At 38.3% G+C, this 22,826-nt stretch overlaps 1 protein-coding gene across 5 annotated transcripts in view; it reads right to left on the bottom strand.

The window, feature by feature from the left end:
* Positions 1-22,826, bottom strand: part of DMD (dystrophin) — a 2,282,236-nt gene that overhangs the window by 691,394 nt on the left and 1,568,016 nt on the right. For all 5 annotated transcript variants that reach the window (XM_059679269.1, XM_059679268.1, XM_059679270.1 and 2 more), the window contains one exon: positions 3,257-3,374. In XM_059679269.1, the coding sequence (XP_059535252.1) occupies positions 3,257-3,374 (118 nt within the window). The remainder of the gene's footprint in view (positions 1-3,256; positions 3,375-22,826) is intronic.

Genomic DNA, 22,826 nt, shown 5'->3' with positions numbered 1-22,826 from the left:
TTTCCAACTGTTCAAAGTTATGAACTGGAATTTACCGAGGAGGGGAAAATGTTGCAATATAATATTATACACTTATTGAATAGTTTTCTTTATTTAGCTGATTCCTTTTTAAGTATTCTAAAAGTTTCAGGGCAGTAAAAAAGGAATAATAATATCTTCAAATAAGAAAATACAATTTTATGAGCAAGTATTTTATTTCTGCTCATTCCCCAAAACCCAAATCTATATTTAAAAATTATATTTTGAACATGATTGAAACTTTATGAGTATTGAATTTCCATCCCATTTCATAGATTTCAAATGGAGAGATAAACCGAAGCATAGAAGGGCTGCAAATGGCATTGTTTAGATAAACATATCTTGTCAGAATTATCCTGGTACCAGTACTAGAGGCTCCAGGCATATCTCAAACTAAGATTCTGGCTTAGGCTCTTAATAAGCAACATAACATGTCTCAGCAAACACTGTTTTTTAAAAAAAATGTTTTTTTGGACCATTTGGATTGGAATCTTTCCTCTGTGCTGCAAATATTCACAAAGGTATTCATTCCTAAAAGAAAAAAGCTTAGAAAAGCAGGACTATTCACATCACTAGATATTAGCAGAGAGATGCAAACCTGTGCTATAGTCACTCAATTTTAATTCACATCATGAAGAATTCAATACAATATCAAAAAAGATTGCAAAGGATAATAAAAAAATATTTACACAATGTTGAATGGATACTGCAAAATAAATTAGTGTTATTTTCTTCTTAGGGGAAAAATGGTTGTTTTTCATTGGTAAAATAACAAATGACTTTCTATATACTTATACTAGGGGCCTAGTGCACGAATTTGTGCACCTTGAAAGGAATTGTGGGCCGCGAGGCTGTGGTGGGCACAGGGACAGGTCTCGGCCCATCCTCTGTGCCCCCACCTGACCCTTCCAGCCACAGCCTCTGGTCCCCTGTCTGCCGGCAGCCCCGCTCCCACCGCCACTCCCATGCACTGATGGCACAGAGCTATTGGGGCTGGTGCCAGCAGCAGGTGTGAGTGGTGGCTGCTGCCCTGATCACCCCTCAGGAGCAGGGGTAGGTAGGGAAGTCCCCAGGGACAATCAGAGCCAGCAGCTGCCACTTTCACCCACTGATGGTGCCAAGCGATCAGGGCTGCTACTGGCAGCAGGTGTGAGTGCCAGGCAGGATCGTGGCACGCAGGAGCAAAGAATTTTCAGTAACCACCAGAATGACAGTGACTGGTGCCCCTGCTTGGTCTGGCACCCCTGCTTACCTGCTCCACCATCCCACCACAGCCGACACCTGCCATGTTCCACTCATGCCCCTTGGTGGTCAGTGCACATCACAGCGACCAGTTGTTTGGTGGTTCAGTTGTTTGGTTGTTCTGCTGTTTGGTCTATTTGCATATTAGGGTTTTATACATATAGATGTTTAGATTTGTAGACATCTTTGCCAAATATCGACAAAGATTTGTAGACCTCTTTGTCCATATTTCTCAGGCAAGAAACAGATCACTTAACTGTGTAACTGTAATAGGAATTCAGTCTCATACTAAGATTCACTTTTTGGGGTCCAGTGTGTTGCAATCTGGTGAAGCTTCATGATGCCACTTTGAAGGAGGAACACTCTCCTACATCAATTGACCAGCTATCTATGTTGGTCATCAAAAGGCAATTTTGCTCTTGTCTTGCTGGTTATAGAAATTCTACCCTGTAACTTACATGGACCTATACAACTTAAGTGCATGCTTCCTGTCCAAATTAGCTGTGGAAGAGACTGACTAGTTCCTTACCAAACTAGTTGTTCTTCTTCCTGGGTTCGATATTGGACAATTTTTCTTGCTTCTCTTGATGTTAGGTGTGGCCATGTGACAAGTTTCAGTGAACACACTATGAACAGAATTAATGTGCACTTCCAGGCCTGGATCATAATAAATTACTAGTAGTAATACTCATTCCTCCTCTTCCAATTAAATGCATAGGACTCTGATGTTCTGGATGCAAAAGCCGGAGGGAGCTTGGATCCTTGAAAGACTTCATAGAAGGCTGCTTACTTTGTACTGCATCAGGAGCTTACCTGTTACAGTGGCTAGCACTACCAAACTAATACATAAGCATATATCCAAATCCACTGTTTAAGCAACTATAAAGAGTTAAACTGTCAAAATCAAGAAAAGTCTATTTTAATTAAAAATCCCTGCCACTGAAAGAGGAAATGTCTTTAGGAAATGAATAAAAACATACATATTTGCAGATCGAAAGAGTATTTAATCCTAGTACTAGTGATTACAGTCATTAAGAAAAACAACAAAACAAGATGGGAAGTGGTAAACAGACTAGAAGGAACAGAGATTTACAAGTCACAAAGAAATATTTGCAAATTATAAACTCTATTAATTGCTTATTTTGTAAGCTTGAGCAATTTGATTTACTTTTCTTGGGAACCTTTTTCTATCTATAAAATTGGGATTATGAAATTTAGCTGACAGGATTTTGCAAAGATTTCACACACACACACACACACACACACACACACACACACACACACCACATACACACCACATACTGACTGCTACCTAGAAGGTAGCTAGGCATTGGCTTCCACTTCCTGAGGGAAGTGTTTACAAAACAGAATGTAGATGATAAAGCTGCAGAGCAGATTCTTGGATTTTGAGTTTCAAAAGCCTAGGCCTGTTCTAAGATCCCTACTCTTCTTTCAATCCCTCTTCCTGACCCCATGCACAGTCATTTTGGGCTTTAAACAGCTTCCCACAGTTGCCACCCACCCCATAAGGAGCGGTACAGTGATTTCTGATATTGCACAATGAGTATATCAAAGTCACAAAGAGCCGTCCATATCTGAAAGTGCCACTGCAGATGGTAACAAAAGGTGGTCCAGGAAGCAACTGCCCACTTGGACCAACAACCAATACTGTGAAGGAGAGACTGGCGTCTCCATGGGAGCCAGCCCAGACAGATGATGACTGAGGAGCAAATGTTCTGTCACACCAGATTTCCCACCACTCCATGCTTTGCAACTGTGTAAGTCTGGATTGACCAAATTTATATGTGCTCTATTCCTTGAAATTAAATTGTTATTGAAAGATAACATTATAAACTGAAAATCTTAGTATAATAGTTATAATTTACAACTTCTGGCACTCTTTTTATAAATGTGATGGAGGCACATGAAACTAATTCATAATTGAAACTTTTTACATTATTTTTCCTTAAGTTTCACTGCCTGTTAAAAGACTTACTTCGGTCAGTAATGATTGTTCTAGCCTCTTGATTGCTGGTCTTGTTTTTCAAATTCTGGGCAGCAGTAATGAGTTCTTCCAACTGGGGGCGCCTCTGTTCCAAATCCTGCAGCGTGGCCTAAAGGAACAAATAGAACTTAATATTGAGGTTCTATAGCCTTGTACATTCCTTTGACGTGATACAAAGTAAAGTGTGATTTTCAAACCAACCAAAGCACTTTTAGAAATAAAAAAGATGTTACTGGATATAAATCTCCAACACATAAGGCTTTATAGAGAACAATTTAACAAGAAATGTATTTCATTCTTAGATACAAAAAATATTTCCAATTAAAATATTAATTATAGATTTACTTCATTCCTTAAGAGCTTAGACATTTATTCCAGAGTACCTCGTTTTACTCAATCCAATATATGAGTGCCATGAGTAAAAATGTAATTTTGAATTATGACAATGTATTTAAGAGAGAGATAGTTATTTATACTTGTAATCTCATTCTGCACAGTGTAAAAATTAAGGTGTATATGTTAGAAACAGAAAAAAAGCACAGAAGTGATTTAAGAGATATAACTTATTTAATCTTTTTACCTGAGTTTCCTCACCTATAAAATGATGTGATATAGGTGAGCTATATCCGTCTTTCCTCAAAGTTTCCATCTATTATCTCTGTTATCTTACTCTCTTTACATAAAGGGCCAGAAACCCAGTGATATTTGCAAAGAAGTTTGGGGACAAAAGATATATCCCTTGTTCTAAAACTGAATATATTTTATTTTGGAAGTATAATGAATATTTGCTATTAGTTTATAACCACCATGTGACAGATGTTTTGCACACATTTTATCACTTTTATTTTTCTAATAACTACATTAATAACCAAGCCAGAATTCTTTATGGGTTTAAACCCAATACTCTTTCTACCACCATGTGAGGTTAATGAAAGTGAAGAGATGAAATGTGATAGATAGTAACGTTTGTGAAACTTAGTTATCTACTATGTCCTTTGACTGCTGCTGACTGTCTAAGGATTTTAGTTTTCAGAAAGGCCAAATATTGATCATTCTATAGTATTTCTTTGGTGAAGAGATAGAAAGATAGGTCTTGTGATTTAAGCTCGATTGCTTTTAGTAGTATTAAAATCAATGAAAAGAACTTATCAAAACATCACACATCTATTTTGAGCATTTTCCCCTCTCCGTATTGCAAAATTGGAGGGGGCTAACTTTTAACAAATTTTCCACATTTGTAAGCTGTGATTGCTTGGAAGAAAAATCCAATTTTCAGGTTTCTAACTTTTATGGTTTCTTTACACAAAAGGGTGTTTGAATTATGGAACAAATTGCCAAAGACAGCTATTGAAGTAAGTGGCATAAGTCAGTTGGAGAGTACTGAACAATTTTAAAAGTAGGATCCATATAGTAGTAGATAGATTTTATGAAATAAGATGTTTTCCGGGGTTAGAATATTAAACTCTGGTCATCTGTAACATAGCAAGCTGCAAAGGTACTTTGGAATTCCTAACTCTTAAATGTTTAATACATTCAATAGATTTTTTAAAAAATACATATACAGAAACCTCATATAAAGTCAAATATTTCCTTCAAATTTAACAAAGAACTCTAAATACTCATAACCTAGCAAAGAATATAAATTCATTCATTTACTAACTCATCCTTTCATTTTATAAATACCAGTGCTAGGTACTCTTCTAGGTGTTACGGACATAGTAATGACCGAAATCCTTATGTACATTTTGTGCAATTTAAATGAAAATACGTTTTTTATATTTGGAAATTTTTGTATGAAAAAGATTATATTTGTTATTTTCTATGATTTAATATTAATTCACACTCAGACAACCAGGCTATTCTTTGCTTCACACATCTGGATACATGCGGGCTATACACTTGTTTCTTCTTTTAGGATGAATGAGTTTGTTTAAGAAGTATGTTGTAGAAGTAACTTATCAACTTTAATCTTAAATTTACCAGGCTCTAAATATTAAACCTGACCACAGTGAATAGCTTTTACTGCTGAATTAGCAAGCATGTCAATTTAGTCTTAAAACAAGCCATTTTCCTCTCTAATGAACAAAGCAGGTTTCAGGGTATTGTGAAACCTGTTCTCTAGGTGATTCTCTAATTCTGATGACAGACACATGCTTTGTTAGCACCTGAGAAGATTATTAATGACATCCTTTGAAGCAGCCTCCTTAAAAATCTAAGGAGAATCACAACTGCAATAAAACTATGCTTTTCTAAAGTATTTCAAAATTAAATCATAACTCTTTATACTGCTCTTTGGTCAACACATATAAACATCCATTTCAAAAAGGAAATGGTACAATAATAAACATATATTGCTATAGAATTTATAATGCACTAATATACTCATTAAATAATGGTTTCTCAGTAGAGCAGAATGGGAATTTTCTCCTTTGATTTTTTCCCCTCAGAAACAAAGGGAAAGATTCTAATATGGCATACATTCAAGTATTGTTTTCATTAAGGTATTATAAAAACAGTGACTGAAAGACCTTCTTGCTAATGAACAGAACAGATCCATTCATTGAGAGGAAACATTTTCTTTTCATTCAGTTTTCTTTTTAGTGTATTCTATCTATTTGCTATTACAATTTTTTTGACCTGACACTTAGCTGTATAATCCCATAACTTGTCAAATGCAGTGACTTTCATCTCTCTTCATTGAGCCACCCACAGACAAGGGAGTACTTTAGATATAAAGATTATTCAAACTACCTACCTCCCAAATATCCATCTATGAAATTCTGTTCTCTGTCCCCAATTCAGATGTTATTGTCTCAAAACCAATGTTTCATCTCCCATCTTCATCATGATATGACCTCTAGTCCTCTTCTATTGTTTAGCTTTAGTTACCTCTACTTGTCATCCTAAACAAGTAGAATGCTAATCATGCTGATTTATTTTTCTGATGTGAGCCCAGATACTCATTAAATATATGACTTAAGTGAACAAAACTAAAAGCATCACATGCTTAACTGCATCTAAGCATGGAAATTGAGCATGTCTACATGGAGTCTATCATTTTGGAAGAAGAAAACACAAGAAAGGAATCAATCTAAGGAATCATAAGCTAGCTACTGGACTTTACTAAAAACAGCTTACCCCTTGGAGAAGAGAATTCATCATGGATTCCACTAACTGAGCAAAGATGGAAGGAAAAAACAAAACACTTCAAATACAAAGTGAATCAGAAGTCATTAATCCTACTAAGTCCCCCCAGGGTTGAAGGAAGTGGTTATAAATAGCAATCCTATGAAAAAGAGAGTTAAACAATGAAGCCATACATACTATAAGTAGGTCATTTTAGGCTCTCAGAAAGAATTACAGTTTATTATTGTATTTGTTAAAATAAAATTTTACCTAAGTAATAGTCAAATAGAAAACTGTATGTTTAGTTGAATATTAAATATTTAGATGCCTAAGAAAATATCTTAACAAACTCTTTATAGTTTTAATATTTTTCTATAAAAATCAACAATCTTCACATAGCTACATTTGCAACAAAGGCCTATGGTGAATTTCAGTTGTTGCCATTATCAGGAAATAAACATGGATTAACATTGCTTAAATAAACTTGTAATGTAAAAATGTAGACCTTATTACTCTTTTATTTATAACTTTAACAACATGGAAGACTGACAAGGTGAAATAGTTGATAGAGCCACTTTGTGTATGTAAGAAAGAAAATAAGCATTTAAGTCTGGAAGGTCTTATACTGTAGCCTTTCTAGTAACTGAAAGTGTTTTACCTATGAGGATGCTAATCATCTGTCTAGCTTCCAACTGCCTCACTAAGCACCTTAAGTCTGGCTTCTATTCTTACATTCAGCTGCCTCTCCCAATAGATTGGCCAAATCCAAAGTTATCTTTATGGTCCCCACTTCCTCATTTTCATTTACATTTTAAATTGGATTGGATATTTCTTGCTTGGCATGATTTCTCTCCTTCTCTGAATGTTCTACCAGCATCTCTGATGATAATTTCTTCATAAAAACCTTCTAACTATGGCTATGTTTATGGCCTTCATTCATTAAAAAAATACTTTTTTAACATGCATTTTATTTTTATGTAATTTAAAAATTATAGAAAGTCTGCAAGAGTGGTCAAAGAATCCCACCTACATTCACCAGTTTTTAAATTTTGCCACATTTGTCACTTGTGATTCTCTCATTCTCTGTGTATATATAATATATAATTACTCTGTATATGTAATGTTATAGATATTGACAAATAGAAAATGTATAGAAAGGTATACAACTTGATGTTTTGATTTTTGTATACATTGTGAAATAATCACTACAAACCAGTTAACATATCCCAATAAAATAAGTGATATAATTGTTTCTCCTTACATATATTTTAGAGGAAAGGGAAAACTGACATTATTTTACAATATACATATTTTGGGAGTATTCCTATTCAAATTTTCCATTATTGATTTCTTGTTCCATCTTGAATAACATCATTTTGGAATTATTCTAACTTCAACAGGTCAAAATAATTTTTTTTTTATCTAATCAGAGTATCCTAGACAACAAACTGAATTATAAGTGAACCAAATTAATAAAATTAAGGATACATCACATGACATAAATAGTGAAATATAACTGAGGATATTATCTATATTATCTTTCCTGGTACAGATCATCCTGATTTTGCATACTAAAGATATTGTCCGAAGTCTACAGAAATCCCAGATAAAGGAGGCTAGAGCTGACAGGTAATTGAGCACTGATCTATCAAATGGGAAGAAAATATTTATTGGTGGTATTCTATGCACCATACACTATAGTAGGGAATATGCCTTATGGCATGAAAGAACCTTCTCAATGAATTCAATGAACTTGCAAAGCAGTTGGGGGAGATGACCTTCAGGCCTGCCCATACCTATGCACACATGCAGTTAGCCAATAACAGAAGACAATGTGTAAATGACAAATGTAATAGTCTATAGACTGCAGACTCTATGCTAACGAGATTTTGAAGAATGGAATTTTAATATGAGCATGCTCAGGAGAAGTGCCATAAAGGACTAGAAATCTGAACTATAAGTTGGAGGAGGAACAGGGTTGATAATGACCCAACAATGAGAAAGAAGGGATTCTGGGACACGAATTGAGCTTAACCCAATGTAAGGAGGTCTGAGTACACTAGAGTGCTTAGGAAACAGTGGGGAGGGCAGATCTGTAGTGAAGATAATTATAATGACTGTGATCAAGTTGGGAAGGCAGACTGAGGGCTCTGAATATCAGATGAATGGATAAGAACATTCTGTTGAAGGCAATGGGGAATCATTGGAGGTTTTAGAACGGAGGAATGCTCCAGTAAAAGTGCCATTTTAGAAATATTAACCTTGCACCCTTGCATCCAAAGTTATTTAGAAGAGAGGACTGGAAAACTAAACTGCAACAATCCAAGAAAAACCTCATCTATCCCTTCTTTGATTAAATTTCCTGGCATGAAAACATGCAAACCATTTCTAATTTAACTTCACACATTCTTTTATTTCAGGAGAAAATAACTCCACTGTATAGGAATAAAATAAATTTAAGCCCATTGTTTGTAAAAACAAAATGTGTCCAGAGAATTATTAAATATATTTTCTGGCCCCATTTATAATATTGTATTAAATTGGGTGGGGTAGAGAGGGATTATGTTTTTGACTATGGAAAAAAGTAGACAGAATATTTTGCTAAATCCTTACATTTCTGCTCTAAAAAGGAAACATAAATTTTCAGAGTATGAGAGAGAACTGAGATCACTCCAGAAATATAATTTCAAAGATTATTATCAGGGGTGATAAGAATTATGAATATATTAGGATGCCATATTTTGTGAATCTTTCAATGTCCTTTTATAGCTTCCATTGCATTACACCTGTGGTATTTTCTTTGGGAAATTGGTCTCGAAATAGTACTGCTGTTTCCAGGAAAGGAGGAGGCCGGTTGTTATTTAACAAGTACTGTACTAACACTTTCAAGAATAAAAAGTCAAAGCAAACTAAAGGTTATGCTAAAAATGCATTCAACCTTTTCGTGTTTTCAAAACACTTTAGAGATGTCACTTACTTAAGTACTGAGACAAGAACCTTGGTTTTTATTGCCAACTGCAGTCATCAATAAACTGAGGTAGAGCAAGAGATCTTACTGTTCTGTGACGCTACCTCTACAAGGCAAGTGAAGTGGAGAAATAAGCGATTATCTAGAAGTGATTAAATTCATGTACACAATCAATCGGTATAATTCAAGCCCCCAAATGCTCTTTTCCTGTCTTCAAATAGTAGATGTTAAGACTTGAGTTATCAAAATAATTGGCATAGCTGTTCAATTCATGTTGCATACAGAGAGATAGAATCAGGCTCAGTTTATTCATCTGTAAAAATGAAGATAATTACATGTACATCAACCAGTCTTGGGGAGATTAAAGCCATAAATCAATGTATAAGAATTCGAATACCTTAGGCAGAAATTAGTCATATAGAGCTAGTTCAAGATTCTTTTTGTTGTTGCTGTTAATCCTCTCCCACAGCTACTTTTCCATTGATTTTTAGGAAGAGTAGAAGAGAGAGGGAAAGACAGAGAGAAACATCGATGTTAGAGAAACACATCAATTGGTTGCCTCCTGCATGAGCCCTGACCAGGGCCTGCGTGGGGGAGGAGCCTACAACCAAGGTACATGCCCTTGACCTGAATGAAACCCAGGACCCTCTGGTCCACAGGCCACTGCTCTATCCACTAAGCCAAACCAGCTAGGATTCAAGATTCTTTATAGAAACAGCAATTGAGGAATATATTATGTAGAATGTATTTAATCCATCAAGACTCAACCTTGTGACTTCATCAAGTCTGAGGGCTAAGAGTGAAGACAACACATGGATAGTAAACAATCATGTGCTCATGCTAAGGCATGATATCTTCATTGTTTGGAGACTTCTTTGAGTTTTACAAACGAGTGTAAAATGAGAGAGAGAGAGAGAGAGAGAGAGAGAGAGAGAGAGAGACACGTGCCACGTAGGCACTCCTGTATGTATTCACACAGAGGTGACAATATCTGAATACAGAAGAGAGGCACGCACAAATCTATACCATCCTTTTACATCAAAATGGTGTAATGTGTACCATTTGGACATACATATGAGGGGAAAAAAGCTTAATGATTGGGCCTCATGCTTAAAAATAGACAACATTCTTTGCATATTCTCAGAGATTGACATTAATCTATTTCTTCTCAGAAATCATATGACTGGGAAAAATATAAAAATCTGCCTTTGATTGCTATGGGTTTAAGCCCCGACTTAGCTGTAAATCATTTGTGAAGATCATTTCTTGGTAGGTGAGTAAAGTTGCTATTACGGAGTGTTAATACACTTGAAGTGAAGTGTTGCTGGGGGTAGGAGGTGTTAAACATTGATCAGGAGCTTGAGAGATGAGGTATTTATTTATGCTGTTGTAAGAGGAAAATTTCTATAATAAAAATGATTCTGCTTCTCTGTCAAAAATAGTATTTTATGATATAGAAGCTCTCTTCAGTAAATAAATAATAGACTGTTATTGGCAGATATAAAAATTACAATAGAATATAGTTTCCTATAGGAGCACAACAGCCTTTAACTCAATTGGAACTCGCAGTATGACAGCTTTTAAAGCAGGGAACATGTTATGTGGGGAAAATCTCATATACTTTTCAATTCCCAAGACTATACTGGTTATTATTTATTTATTTACTAGGGGCCCGGTGCACGAAATTCGTGCACTGGGTGGCGGGGGGGGGAGTGTCCCTCAGCCCAGCCTGCCCCCTCTCACATACTGGGAGCCCTCAGGCGTTGACCCCCATCACCCTCCAATCACAGGATCGGCCCCTTGCCCAGGCCTGACGCCTCTGGCTGAGGCGTCCGGCCCGGGCAGCGGGGACCCGCAGCTGCAGCGGCCCCACGATCGTGGGCTTCGCTTTAGGCCCAGGCAAAGGGACCCCTAGCTCCTGGGACTGCCAGCTTCAACCGTGCCCAGCTCCCATCGCTGGCTCCACCCCTACTTCCTGCTATCACTGGCCAGGGTGGAAAAGGCACCTGATTCTCCGATCATGGCTGGGGGGCAGGGCAAAGGCGGCCCCAGGGCTGCCTTTGCCCTGCCCCCCAGCTCTTAGCTCCCCCCTGGGTTTCCGATCACTGTCAGTGGCAGGGGGCTTCTTCCTGCTTTCCCTTTCGCCTCCCTGCATTGTGCCTACATATGCAAATTAACCGCCATCTTGTTGGCAGTTAACTGCCAATCTTAGTTGGCAGTTAATTTGCATATAGCCCTGATTAGCCAATGAAAAGGGTAGCTCGTACGCCAATTACCATTTTTCTCTTTTATTAGTGTTGATTTGAATCCATTGGAATGACATTGGTTAATAAAATAATATAGGTGTCAGATGTTCAATTCTAGAATACGTCACCTGTATATTGTATTGTGTGTTCACCACATCAAGTCAAGACTCCTTCCATCACTACTTATCTTCCCCTTAGCCTCAGCTACCTCCCCTCCAGCCCCTTTTCACTCTGGAAATCACCATGCTGTTGTCTGTATCTATGAGTTGTTGTTTTTCTTAATACCTTAACCTTTTTTTCCCCAGCCCCTCAACCCCTCTCCCTTCTGACATCGTCCATTTCTTCTCTGTAACTATGAGTCTGTTTCTATTTTGTTAGTTTATTTTGTTCACTACATTCCACATATAAGTAAAATTATATGGTACTTGTCTTTCTCTGAGTGGATTATTTCACTTAGCATAATACTCTCCAGGTCCATTCATGCTGTTGCAAAAGGTATGATTTCCTTTTTTTTTTTTTTTTTTTACAGCTGAGTAGTATTTCATTGTGTAAATGTACCACAGCTTTTTTATCCACTCATCTACTGATGGACACTTGGGCTGCTTCCAGATCTTGGCTATTGTAAATAACACTGCAATTAACATAATGTGTCTTTTGAATTAGTGTTTCATGTATCTTCAGATACACTCCCAGAAGTGGAATTGCTGGGTCATAAAGTAGTTCCATTTTTAATTTTTTGAGGGAACACCATACTACTTTCTACAGTGACTACATGAATCTGCACTCCCACCAACAGGGCAGTTCCCTTTCCTCCACATCCTGGCCAACTCTTATTGTTTGTTGATTTATTGATGATAGCCATTTTGACAGGAGTGATTAAAATTTGCATTTCTCTGATGATTAGTGACGTTGAACATCTTTTCATATGTCTATTGGCCATCTGTATGTCCTCTTTGGAGGAGTGTCCATTCAGGTCCTTTTCCCATTTTTTAATTGGATTGTCTTCCCAGTATTGAGTGTTATAACTTCTTTATAAATTTGGATATTAACATTTTATAAGAGGTATGATTAGCAAATATATTCTTCTATTCCATGGGTTGTCTTTTCATTTAGTTGATGGTTTCCTTTGCTTTCAAAATACTTTTTAGTTTGATGTAGTCCCATTTGTTTATTTTTTCTTTTGTTTCCCTTCCTACAGTGTAACAATTACAACACAATAACAACTAGGTATTGTGTATTTCATGTGTGCTAGAAATTGTCCTAAGCAATTTATATTTTTATTAGAGGCCCAGTGCACAACATTTATGCACTCAGGGGGTGGGGTCCCTCAGCCTGGCCTGTGCCCTCTTGCAGTCTGGGAGCCCTCAGGGGATGTCTGACTACCGCCACTGCTGTTGCACTCGCCAGCTGTGAGCCCAGCTTCTGGCTGAGCAGCACTCCCCTTGTGGAAGCGCACTGACCACCAGGGGGCAGCTCCTGCATTGAGTGTCTGCCCCCTGGTGGTTAGTGCACATCATAGCCACTGGTTGTTTTGCAGTTTGGTCGATTTGCATATTAGCCTTTTATGCCTGCAGGATCAGGCTGAAACTGGCTCTCTGACATCCCCTGAGGGGTCCCAGATTGTGAGATGGCACAGGCTAGGCCGAGGGACCTCATCGGTGCATGATCGGGGCTGGAGAGGGATGCGGGAGGTTGGCCAGCTGGGGAGTGGCAGTGGGAGGGCTCCAGTGGGCATGTCCAGCCCATCTCACTCAGTCCTAATCAGCCAGACCCCAGCAACAAGCTAACCTACCCATCAGAGCATCTGCCCCCTAGTGGTCAGTGCATGTCATACTGACTGGTCAACTGGTTGTCTGCTTCCTGGTGATCAGTGCATGTCATAGTGAGTGGTTGAGCAGCCTTAGCATATCATTAGCATATTATGCTTTGATTGGTTGAATGGATAGCTAGATGACTGAATATTTAGCATATAAGGGTTTTATTATATAGGATTATATTTTTCCCACCCATTGACCTCCCTACCCACCTGGCAGCCTAAGCAATTTATACATATTAACATATAGCAACCATCTGAGCTAGGTCCTTTTATTTTTCTTTATAGTCAAGAAAAATGAGGCACAGAGAAGTTAAATAACTTGCCCAAGGTCACAGAGCTAACAGGTGGTGAGGTAGAAAAAAATGGCCCAGATCTTCCTTTTCTACTATTTTCCTCCAGTACATTATAGATAAAATTTCTTTTTTTAAAATATATTTTTTTATTGCTTTTTTACAGAGAGGAAGGGAGAAGGAGAGGGAAACATCGATGAGAGAGAAACATTGATTCAGCTGCTTCTTGCACTGGGGATGTTCCCGTAACCAAGGAATCCAGCCCTTGACTTGAATTGAACCTGGGACCCTTCAGTCTGCAGGCTGACGCTCTATCCACTGAGCCAAACCGGTCAGGGCATAGCTAAAAGTTCTTAAGCAGATACAATGTAGCAGAAGCTGGGCTAGATGTTTTACAAACATCGTTATTTGATTCTGATAACAACTCTAGCTAGCTGGGTATTGTATCAATTTTTTACATGTGAGAAAATATGTTTAGAGATTAATACTTCCCACTCAAGAACAGCCTGCCTGGTAGGAGCAGAAAAAACATTTGAACTCAAGTCTGCCTGAATCCTAAACCTAGCCCTGACTGCATGCCACAGGCCTCTCAACAAGCTACTCTGCTTCCTCTTCTCAAACTCTTCTTCACTTTTCTGCCTGTGGCTATGCTTCTCATTCCATAGAATCCAGCAATGCTTCATTATAGTTCCCTTTCTAAAACAGAGTGCAATGAGTTAAACAAATCCAGGATAAAAAATCCAAAAGAGAAAACTACACAATTGGTTTGTTATTCCTCATTTTCCCCCCAACTTCATCTCCAAATGAACACTTTCCTTTCTTGTCTGCTTTATGTTGTTAATCCACACAATTACATTCAAATCTGTCATTTAAAAAATTTATGTATAGTTAGGAAATTTGTAATTTTTGTAATAGTGGAAATACATATTTCTATGGTTAGAATGAGGGCTCATGACATTTTCTCTCTACCCAACTTTTACTCCTTTTAATAAAAAATTAAACCCCAATAAGATAGCTCATATTAAAGTAGTACAAAATTGGTTATTATTATATGTTCATGGCTGTATTAGTTTCCTTTGGCTGTTGTAACAAATTATCACAACTAAGTGGCTTAGGACAACCTAAATTTATCATTTTACAGCTCTGGAAGTCTGAGTCCAAAAATGAGTCTTAGAGGTTAAAATCAAGGTGTCGGCAGAGCTTGTATTCCTTCTGTAGTCTCTAGGGGAAAATTAAGTTCCTTCCTTTTCCAGATTCTAGAAGCTGCCTGTATTCCTTGGTTTGTGGCTCCTTCCTCTACTGTCAAAGCCAGCAGGTTAACAACTTCTGATTTCTCTCCGACTGTGCTTGTATTACCACCTTGCTTTCTTTCATGCAAGAACCTTTGTGATTACATTGGGCCCACCAGAATAAACCCTGAAAATCTCCCCATGTCAAAATCCTTAACCCCTCTGCAAAGTCCCTTTCACCAAGTATCCTATATAATAAAGAGGTAATATGCAAATTGACCATCATGCCCTCACACAAGATGGCTGTCCCCATGTGGTCACAAGATAGCCACCCCCATGTGGTTGAACATCCCCCAAGGGGTCCCAGATTGGAGAGGGTGCAGGCGGGGCTGAGGGACACCCTCCCCACAGTGCACAGATTTCGTGCACTGGTCCTCTAGTGGTAATATATTCACAGGTTCAAGGGATTGGAACTTGGGCAATTTTGGGATGCCATTATTCAGTCAACCACAATGGTTCTGCAGTCATTTCTCATTAAACTGCTTGTCACACTGTGGCATACTTCTTTGGGCTGTCTGCATCCTATGTGAGAGCCAGTGACAAGGGCTGCAAAATCCCACAATCTAGAAAGCAGAGGAGGCACAAAGCAGAATCCTAATCTGGGTGGCCAACCTGGTTTAACCAAAGGCCTTCAGAGGTGGGAGAGGTGTATTGTCACATCTCCTTCACTCTGTTGCCAAAAGTACATTTGAATGTCCCTATTAAGAGGTGGAAACTGGAACTCACAAAAGTGTCACATTAAAAAAAAATAGTGGCACAGCTGATGTGGCTCAGTGGTTGAGCATATACCTATGAACCAAGAGGTCACAGTTTGATTCCCTCTCAGGACACATGCTTGGGGTTTTGGGTTTGATCCGCAGTTTGGGGCATGAGGGAGGCAGCTAACCAATGATTCTCTCTCATCATTAATGTTTCTATCTCTCTCTCTCCCTTTCCCTTCCTCTGGAATCAATACAATTATATTTTAAAAACTTATATTCCCTGAACTGTGATTCCCTGAGGAAATCAGGGTATTGCTGTTTCATGAGAAGCAGCTCTTCAGGAGTGAATCCTGTAAGAATTCCAAAATAAAGTCCATACCTTCTGGAGAGTGACAGCCTGTAGGAAAGGAAGGGGCACTGTCTTCTGGGATACAGAGACTCCAGCTTCCTCTTAGCTCAGCTTTGCTCGTTCAACTTCATTCTCTCCTCCTAGACCCCCACACCCACTCATAAACATGAAGCTTTCTTCCCAGCTGTCTTCCTCCCTTTTTTTTCATTTGTAAATGTCTTCTACTTTTTGACTTCTTTTCTCTACAACAACTATCTGGAAGCTTTTTTTTTTATTGTTACCATGGAGAAGGTAATTTTCTCATCAAGGAAAGGATGTGGTACAGAGGGAAAGGAATGAGCCACATATGAAAATTGAGAGCTAGCCTCTGTGTCTTTTCAACAATATCCAATTAAATCTTTTCACTACCATACACAAAACAACAGGAACACGGTGGGTGGCCAATTTAGCCCAAGGATGGAAATGAAACAGTAGGCTCTGTGATAATGCTCTGGGGGTTGGGAGGCAGGTGGGGAGGCAGACCCTCGATCCTGTAACAGGGAACTAATGAACAAAGAAAACTGATAGATAATTACTATGCAGTTGTTTGAATAGATGCTGCTCTCTTTCTTTTACAGGTAAATAAACTTCATAATGTTGATAGATAATTTTCTCTGAAATGATGGAATGATGAAATAAACATGTAGATAAACAACCATAAGAAGAGGGAAGAGACCTGTGAGCTATTTCTTAATGATAAGTTAAAAAACCGAAGCCATGTAGGGACAGAGAAATGAAGAGCAATTAACAAAGCTCTCATTTTTTCTTTTCTTCACTCTTCTCTTTTCAAGTTGGAAACAAAGTGGGAGAAAATTCAAATATAGAATTATCTGGTGGTGAAACATCAGTGATATTTTAATTAGTCTAGAATTTTTATTACAACTAGAAAAAAAATCTATTGCTGATTCATAGATGTGCCAATGTTAGGACCTAAAATAATATTAATTCTTCTGTTCAAATTCTCATGAGATGAATCATACATATGCTTTATTCTTTTTGATCATTCTGAACGAAACCAAACTTTGAAATTTTTGAATGATGATGTTTCTCAAATTACAATACTAGTAGATAACTCATCATATCTTTAGTAGAATCTTGCATAAACCCTGTATGTAAAGATTATGCCTAAAGGCTTCCATCAACAAGAGTAATTAAAGGAAAAGAACTGCAAAACAGTAAAAGCACAAATTTAAAATTTTGGTGAGACAATAAAAGTGGAAATTTGGAGTTGAAGTAGCATGTTCACCAACTTTTTCGATGAACCCTTTCTATTACCCATTCTAGCTTTTAAAAACATGAGATTGTTTTATAGAAAATAATGAAAACTTTCAGATATACAAACGGTATAGAGAATATAAGGTTACAACAGAAGTCTATGACATAGCTGTATCATGGTACTGTGACAAAGCAGAAAATGCAGATAGCTAGACAGGTAGGAAGGAAGAGAGAGCGAGAGCGAGAGCGAGAGTGAGAGAGAGAGAGAATGAAAGAACTCTGATTTCTGGGATACATGCTAATCTATTTCCTGTTAGCATTTTGTGCTTGCTACTTCATAACAGAATATATTACTCCAAATTACAGACTATTAAATAAACAAAAACTAAGATGATTTGCATGAAAACGGTAAGCTCTTTACACAGCACAAACTGAGGTCTTTATTAAGCAATGTTGTAGGGAAAAAAGCTACATATCTTTTCAATCTCTCAGTTATTGCTGAATTTGTAAACCCCATGCCCCATTACCTCCACACAAGCCAGAGATATGTTCTCACATAATAGCATTTCAATAGTGATTGAATTGACACCAAATGCTTGTCTCTTCTTAATACCTACAAGTAATTTTTGATCTGGGGGCTTTGTGTTTTGTTTTGTTGTTGGGCCACTAAAAATAATAAAATTTCCCATGTATTTAGGACACAACAAAGATGAAAGAAATGTCTCACTTAAAATACTTATGAACAAGGATAAAATCCTTGTCAAATATACTTGTTGGCCCAGAGGTGGCTTTGTTTACCAGATATAGTCTTAAGGCTGAATACAGTAAATCATGGCAAAGTTCCATACAGAGTGACGCTAAAGTAGGTATACAGTTTCATATGGAAAGTAATACAATAATTAATAACACAAGAATAAACTGTATTTCGCATACTTACAACTGTAAACCTACTTTTGACCAACCCTGTATATGTATTTTAACTGCCCATGATGATTGCTGTAAAGGACTATAAGTTGAAGAAATTTGACATTGGAGATTAAGGATCATTAATAACTTGATTTGACACATATTAAAATGTCTGTGGTAAAATAGAAAACATAACCTATTAGTGGTAAAAAATTAAGAATTATATGCAATTTACTTTAACATACTTCAGCATATATGCCAGAGTATGAATGTGCTAGTGGTCAGTTGCTTCAATCAGGAACTCATATAGGGGATGGGGTCAGAATTTAATCAGAAAGGCTAGACTCTTGAGACAAGTGCTACAAGCATTTTAACTATTTTTATCACAGTCAACACCAGGAGGTCTTGCTAATGAGCAAAATGAATGTCAGAAATGTATTTTACTTTATGATATTAGAGTTATTCAAGATACATGTTTTGGATAACACGTTTTAGAGATATTTCTCCTCCTTATAAGGACCAAGCATAAAAATCTAGCAAGCTATGGAGCCCATACTCTTTGAAATGGTACCCAAGATTTGATGCCCAGTCTGTTCTGTATTCTGATTGCTTGATACCCTCTCTAACATTAACTGAATCCTAGCCCTAGATTCTAGAATATTCTCACATCTGCCTTGAATGAACCTTTTACACAGAGTGTAATCCTAACACTTGATAGTGAGAGTATGGGAAAGTAACTAACCCTTATATATCATACTGTTTCTGCTACTGTTATATATCAAAAATAACCTAATAGTCTTGTATAACAATATCAACCTAGAACAATTTACAACATTATGCAAACCACACACTTTAAGAAAGTGTAACCACTATAAAAATATTTGTTTCTTATAATCCTCACCTCTTTCCATTCAACCATACACTTGATTTCGTTTTCAGAGTATAACATTAAATTTCTCTTTTGATTTCCTCATGGCTATATTTGTCCAACATGTTTTAATAAACAGACTTTTAATGGTTTCATCCCATCTCTATGTAGTATTTGTATCATTTAAATAATTTTCACAGCCTTGCCTTTCAGCTTGATGTAACCACTCATATTATTAGTTTTTCCCCCCAGTCCAAACAATATCTAGGCCTAGTAATTTAGTTAAGAAAACAGCAGACTGATCTACACTAATAAAAGACAAATATGCTAACTGACCATACCTTCGCTACACCTTAAGCCATGCCCACTAGCCAATCAGAGCGACTATATGCAAATTAACCCAATCAAGATTGTGGCCTGCAGCCAGGGAGCTGGAGCAAGCCGGAGGCTTGGTTGCCCAGTGATGGAGGAAGCCAAGCTTCCCACCTGCCACGGCTGGCTCTGAGCTCCACTCAAGGCAATGAAGTTTCAATTATAGAAGATAAATAAACCCCAGATACCTGCTTTCAGCTGGCCGTGGCCAGGGAGCTGGAGTGAGCAGGAGGCTTGGGTGGCCCTTGGTGATGGAGGAAGCCAAGCTTCCCACCCCACCCTGGCCAACTCTGAGCTCCACTCAAGGCTACAAACTTTCAATTATAGAATGTAAATAAACCCCAGAATAAAAAAAGAAAAAAAAAGAAAAAAAGGAGAGGCTGGGAGCTTCCGTCACCGGGGGGCTTGGCCAGCCTGAAAATGGCCCTCAGCCCCTCACCCAGACTGGCCAGACACCCCAGTGGGGAACCCCCCCACCCTAAGGGTGTGTGGCCAGCCTGAAAACAGCCATCAGCCCCTCACCCAGGCTGGCCAAACCTCCATGGGTGAGGGTCCCCACTGGGGGGGGAGGGGCTTGACCAGCCTGCAAACAGCCATCAGCCCCTCACCCAGGCAGGCCAGGCACCCCAGCGGGACCCCCACCCTGATCCAGGACACCCTTCAGGGCAAACCAGCTGGCCCCCACCTATGCACCAGGCCTCTATCCTATATAATAAAAGGGCAGTATGCAAATTGACCCTAACCGCAGAACAACTGGGAATGACTGGTCACTATGACACACACTGACCACCAGGGGACAGATGCTCAATGCAGGAGCTGCCCCCTGGTGGTCAGTGCGCTCCCACAGGGGGAACTCTGCTCAGCCACAAGCCAGGCTGATGGCTGCCAGCACAGCAGTGGTGGAAGGAGCCTCTCCGGCCTCCTCAGCAGTGCTAAGGATGTCCGACTGCAGCTTAGACATGCTCCCTGCTGGTTAGTGGACATACCCTGAGGGCTGCCAGGCTGCCAGAGGGATGTCTGACTGCCAGCTTGGGCCCGATCCCCCAGGGAGCGGGCCTAAGCCAGCAGGTGGACATCCTCCAAGGGGTCCCAGACTGCAAGAGGGCATAGGCCAGGCTGAGGGACCCCCCCCCCGGTGCACAAATTTTTGTGCACCGGGCCTCTAGTGTTTATATAATACAAGGTGTGTCTGTGTGTGTGATCGATAGCAAGAGAGAGTGAGAGAGAAATGAGCTTGATCCCTGCTGAGTATAAGAAATTAGTTTATGGAGATGCAAACCTGGGGTATAGACATAGGACTGTGGTGAGACGACTTGCTCTTACCCTATGGGGTGTATCTGGGCTGAAAAAAATATTCTTGTCTTACATTTTTATCTTAGCTCTTTGACAGGTCTCCTTTGCCTTTCTGCTCAAGACTCAGATTTCTTATTATTAATTCCCTGGGTATATTTTTTTTCACATAATGGTTGAAGATCATAAGAAAGCCTATTTTAATATATCATCTTTCTTAAGCAAAGACATTTTCATCTCTACTCTTTTTATTCCCCAGATATGTCCTAAGGACTAATTCTCAATGCAGTTTATTAAGTTGCAATATTAATGTATATGTATACTGTATATGTAATTTGTACATGTAAATATATATGTATGTATGTGTTTGTATGTGTGCATATATATACATAGATATACACATATACATGCACACACACATATATAGTTTCTTGCCAATAACTTGAACGGAATACAGATATTAAGCAATGGCATTGCCTTGGGTAAGTAACTTAACCTCTCTGAGTCTCCTCTTTTACAAAACAAGTCTCATTCCAGTTACTTTACCCTACACTTGTGAGAATTGGAAATATTAAATATGATGTGCATAGTACAGTAATGCCTGGTCCATACTAGGGCATAATAAATAGTACGTATAAGTACCAAGAATTTTATAGTAGCATATTATTTGACCTAGCCTTATTTTTTGCCATGTGGAATTTGTCAAAAGCAATTTGGCCATCGTAACAACTGGGAGTCAAGGTATGGGCGAGCAACTAACTCTTACTTAACATACTAAGTTTTGCTATATATAAATCTCCTTCAATAGCATTCTATATTGGTTTGTAAATATTCACAGAAATATATGGGGTATGTGTTTCAGCAAAATAACATATGTGTGTATGGGTATGTAATAAATATTATAAGAAAACAATCTCATTCAGCATGTCTTGGTTTGTAATTCATCACAATTTATTTTAGAAATCTACTCAATTTTGGATATTTGAATTTTCCCCAGCTAGTCCCTATTTGAAATAATGGATTTATCTATAGTGAGAAGCTGTGATATGGTACTCAGATTCCCCTTCAGAAATGATGGACTTATTTCCCTAGCTGCTAGGAGTGCTTCTGGTAGACAGCCATTATCTGTTAACCCCTTTATAGGAATTGCGTTGGCTGAAGAGAGTGTTCTTGCCCAAATTTGTGTTTCTTTCCCTGAGAAGCCCACATTCAATGAAGTTATAAAGGTCTGATCCTCTCTCCCAAAATCAAAATAATCCTAAAAGGTCACTTCAGCTTCAGAACCCCCCTAAAGGGTAAGATGAGGCCTCTACTGAAACTGCATTACAGCCCAACTTCTCTTTCTGTCCACTCCTGTTGACCCCAAGAACACTCCTAGGTAAACATCCTGTATGATCAGCTGTATCTCAGGGTCTGTTCCCCAGGAATCCCTCTTTAAGTAAATAAACCCCAGGCATTTGGTACGAATTTCTATAATACTCTTGTTCTAAAAGTCTCCATGGCATAGGGCAAAACTTTCCTAGAATAACATGCAAGTGTTCTCTCCCATTCCTCCTTTATCAAGTACTTGGCGACTTAAGGTAAAATGATTTGGAAGAAAGTGGAGTAGACTCCATGCATATCTCTCCAGGCTCAAACACACCTGTCTCCAGCCACAGAGTTCCTCAGATTCATCTCATCATCTCTTACCTGAGGCACATTCAGACTCGTCTAAAAATCCTCTTTCGACAGAAGGTGCCCTTTTCACTACACTCCAAGAGTTTCCTTCTAAGCCGAGTAAAAAATTCTCATCTATTAGGAAAAACACATTTTCTGAAGCACTTGGAAAACAATTGGAGTGAAACAAGTTTCTCTCCCTTTTAAACAAAAATGTGTAGCATCAAATGACAAGGAGCTTTGAAACACCACCATTGACCTTTTTATTGCATTTCAGATGTGAAAGTTTGATTTATTTATGCAGTAAAAATAGCCATCATAATTAACCGGTTTTTCAAGTGTCTGTCATTTTTCACCATGGATAATTGCTATGATTAACAAAAGGAACCTCCATACAAACCTATTTAATCATCTAAAATTAATATTTGTT

Source organism: Myotis daubentonii, chromosome X, assembly GCF_963259705.1.
Source record: "Myotis daubentonii chromosome X, mMyoDau2.1, whole genome shotgun sequence".
In the NCBI taxonomy this organism is placed as follows: domain Eukaryota; kingdom Metazoa; phylum Chordata; class Mammalia; order Chiroptera; family Vespertilionidae; genus Myotis; species Myotis daubentonii.
The sequence above is the reverse complement of the archived record's forward strand: the minus strand, read 5'-3'. Positions and strand labels throughout refer to the sequence as shown.